The sequence below is a fragment of the Rhincodon typus genome, chromosome 39 (assembly GCF_021869965.1).
Source record: "Rhincodon typus isolate 14 chromosome 39, sRhiTyp1.1, whole genome shotgun sequence".
NCBI classification, from domain to species: domain Eukaryota; kingdom Metazoa; phylum Chordata; class Chondrichthyes; order Orectolobiformes; family Rhincodontidae; genus Rhincodon; species Rhincodon typus.
The window spans coordinates 270,020-274,003 of record NC_063370.1 but is presented as its reverse complement, the minus strand read 5'-3'; the positions used below and the strand labels follow the sequence as shown (position 1 = coordinate 274,003).

Sequence of the window (3,984 nt, the reverse complement as noted above, 5' to 3'; positions counted from 1 at the left end):
TACAGAGCTAAAGGCAAAACCTTTAGCCAGTTAAGGCCAGTTTCGGATGTTAGCTTAGTCAATTTAGTTTTGAGAGTTCCGTTAGCTCTTTCGACTATCCCTCCCGCCTGGGGGTGGTAGGCACAGTGGAATTGTTGTTGGATGTGTAACACCTCACATAGTTCTTTGTTGATTTTCCCTACAAAGTAGGGGCCATTGTCTGAACTAATCTGTCGAGGCACTCCAAACCTCGGTATGATCTCTGTCAGTAGTAATTTTACCACCATTGAGGCTTTATTATTAGTGGTTGGAAAGGCTTCAATCCATCTGCTAAATACATCAACAATAACAAGACAGTACTTATAGCAATGTACACACGGCAATTCAATGAAATCAAGCTGAATACACTCAAATGGGCCACCTGGCAAGGGTGTTTTCCCTGTTACGCAACGCATTCCTTGGCCGGCATTATTTTGCTGACATGTCAGACATGACCTGACACGCTTCTGGGCTGCCTCAGACAATCGGGGGTGCCACCAGGTACGTAACATGATATTACTCATTCCCTCCTTGCCAAGGTGGGTATCAGTATGAAGACAGTCAATAAGCATCGGTAACAAAGCATCAGGTATACACACTTGGCCAACTGGAGTGATCCAGAGACCTCTTGACGCAGAGTGCGAACACCCATGCATCTTACATATTTCTTTTTCTGAATCAGAGGCGTCCCCCTGTAAACGCTGCACAGTGACAATGTCTGGTATGCCCGTTGTGTTCGAGGCAGGTGAGCGATTTAACACCTGCCGGTTCATAGAGGACACAATAGAATTGTGTGCTGTTGCAGCTTGATCAGCTCTGGCGTTGCCTTTGCTGATATCTGTATTGTCCATTATGTGGGCCGCACATTTGATTATGGAACAATATTGGCAGACCAGACATGTCAGGAGGTACCTCCATTTTATTCCCACGTGATAAACCGGCTTGACACTTCAACCCTTATTCCTTATTTTGCCTCTCCTTTCTCAATCTTTCCTGTTCTGCTTTACTCATATCATAATCCTCACACCGCTGCTTCAACAGCTCCCACGACTTAGGGTTTCCCTCATGATCACATACTCTAATCCCTCTCCGACGTGCATTCTTCTCCCAGCTGGCCTGTTTAGATTTATTCATTACTTCCTCAGCAGTCTTTCTCCACGTGGATATTAAAGTTTTCCATTTTGACCCCATATTACGTTTCCAAATTGCCTCTTCCGCTTTTATGCATTTATCTACGTCCCAAGTTCCCCCTATTGGCCAAATTTCATTTCCCAATTTCTTATTTAGGCATGCCGACAGACATCTGAACCGTTCTTCATTTTCGGGGTCATCCCGACATAACCGATGTAAAGGGGTTCCGACACCCGACTTATGCAACGTCTGTCCCATTTTAACGCTTCAACTTCTTACTTATCTCTATATACTAGTCCAGTGTCCTTGGTCTCCTCACCCACTTCAGGGTCCTGACCTTCGCGTGGGGGATTTCCCCTCTTAACAACCAGTCTAAGGCAGGGTGGTTGAGACGGACACTGTGGTTATCCTTTACCTTAGGTACTACATTCCAGGGACTCGAACCCCGGTATTGGAGGACTCTAACCTCCGAATTCCCAACACCTACAGTTAGGAGGACTCTAACCTCCGAATTCCCGACACTTACAGTTACGAGGACTCTAACCCCCAAATTCCTGGTATTTACAGTTAGGAGGACTCTAACCCCCGTATTCCAGGGGGACGCTAACCTCCCTGAGACGAACTCGTCAGCGTACAAGTGCGTAGGTTATCTCGGAGATTCCGTCACTACAGAGTTCTAGGGGACGAGGGATCTTCTGAGTGATAGGTTAATGAGAAAAATCAAGGTAAATCTTACCCTGTGGGCCCATCTGTCTCACGTCACCGTCACACAGGCGATCACTTATTCAGTCCGTCTAGAAGTTCCGTATATGTTGGAATCCCACCGCTGCCACCAAATGTTGAGTTCCCTTTTAGGAGATTCCTTCGCACTTGATACAAATGCAATACGCCAACTTCTGTGAAAAGCCACAGTTTATTTAAGCAAGTACAAGCTTTGGAGGATCACTTAGCAGTCTTCGCAGGGCTTGCGGAGCCGTGTCAAGCGATGCTCTCTGTAAGGGAACCGTCCTCCCTTTATATAGTTTTTTACAGCACAGTCAGACATGCATACAAGATACAATTTTTTTCTCCCCCATAATCACGTAACTTAATCATCTAACAGTAAAACAAAGGTTAACTGCCCAAAAACAATGTGTAAGTTGAGCTGGTTCCTTATCCTTTTAGCATTTACAGAGAGCAGAGTGTAATTAGATTATCACCTTTTGTCTGCGAGATCTTTTTAGCCTTAGTTCAACATTTACAGAGAGCAGAGTATAATTAGATTACCCCATTTTGTCTGCAAGACAGGGGCGCCCACAAAGCACCTAATTTCTTATATGTCAGCAGAACAGATATTAACGCTTTAACATTTCACTGGTGGCTGCAGAAATGGCAGAGGACAATCCTTAAAATGTAGGGACTGGTGGGGTGGAAAGTGAGGAAAAGAGGAACCCAGTTGTTGTTGTGGAAGGGAGAGGTATGGGTGAGAGCAGAGGTGGTTGAATGTTTGAGGGTCGTATCAAACATGGTGGCGTGGACTATCCCTAGGTGAGCAAAAATATCATACTAGAGGCCAGTGCAAGGTAATATCATCAGACCAGATGCAACAGAGACCCCCTCAATATTGCCGACTGATGCTTCAGCTTTAATATTGTGTATGATATCAAAGATCCATTGAGGTAGAACAATAACAAAATAAGATTCTTTTACATTAAGTTTGAAACACACATACTTAAATTCAAGAGAAGGTTATTGAGGTTAAATAAAACCAACTACAGTATGTAATATGTGAGGAACAAATCATGGATCCCTTGAGCACGGAAGCAGGCCATCAAGTCCATACTGATCCTCTGAAAAGCACCCCATCCAAACCCAACCCCTATCATTTCCCTATATTGACCATGGCTAATCCACCTACCTTACACTTCTCTGGATACCTGGGCAATTTAGCATGGCCAATCCAACTAATCTGCACATCCTTAGACTGTGGGAGGAAACCCACACAGACACTGGGAGAATGTGCAAACTCCACACAGTCACCTGAGGCTGGGATTGAACCTAGGTACTTCATGCTGTGTTGTAGCAGTGCTAACCATGGAGTCACTGAAGATTGTTTGTGAGAGTGGAATAAATGGTGTGGAATTTGATAAGAGGTGACAGCCACTGAAAGAAATGCTTTAAAATTAATAATGAAAGTTCATTCAATGGGAGACAAATTCCTCAGGAAAAGTGACCCATCTGTGGCTGACTAAAATTCAGGATAGTATCAGATTAAATTAGCCGACGTGTAAGAATAGTTAAGTCCAGGTTCTGGAGCACAAGAATAAGCCTTATTACAATTGGACAGGAACAGCAGAGGTCCTGCTGTGTGGATTCATGGTCTTCAAACGTCAAAGGAAGGAGACTTGATGGGCCGAAAGACCTCCTGTGTGCTAAATGACACTGAAATTGTTTGGAGGGAACAAGATGGAAGATTTCCTGAAATAAAGCGGCCTGTGTGTGATGAGAGTAATGTGGGTCAATGCTCTCTGCAGTTGGACTCCGGGTGAATTGTGTTCTTAGTGAAAGGAGGAGCAGCTACTCCATCTACTCTCCATGGCTATCGACGCTCAACTCCTCTACCTGGCCGTCGGGGCGGTGTTCGATTGGTAAAGGCTGCAGGAGGCGGGATGGGAACTGATGGACAGGCAAGGCCACCAATGGAGAGCGGAGACTGGGAAAGTGGACCTGTGATTGGCGGAGACTGGAGAGGACGGGACGTGGAACTGAAGCGGCGAAAATGAGGTGAATGAGGGAGAGAGGGCAGGAGAGATGAGGGGAGTGAGAGGGACAGAGAGAGGGCAGGAGAGATGAGGG

The 3,984-nt window shown here is 45.5% G+C and overlaps 1 protein-coding gene across 1 annotated transcript in view; it reads left to right on the top strand.

Annotated features, from left to right (window-relative positions):
• The first annotated feature begins 3,835 nt into the window (after nt 1-3,835).
• ercc2 (excision repair cross-complementation group 2) overlaps nt 3,836-3,984 on the top strand; it is a 31,475-nt gene continuing 31,326 nt past the window's right edge. The window contains exon 1 of the mRNA XM_048618190.1: nt 3,836-3,912. Within this exon, the coding sequence (XP_048474147.1) occupies nt 3,908-3,912 (5 nt within the window). The 5' untranslated portion in view covers nt 3,836-3,907. The remainder of the gene's footprint in view (nt 3,913-3,984) is intronic.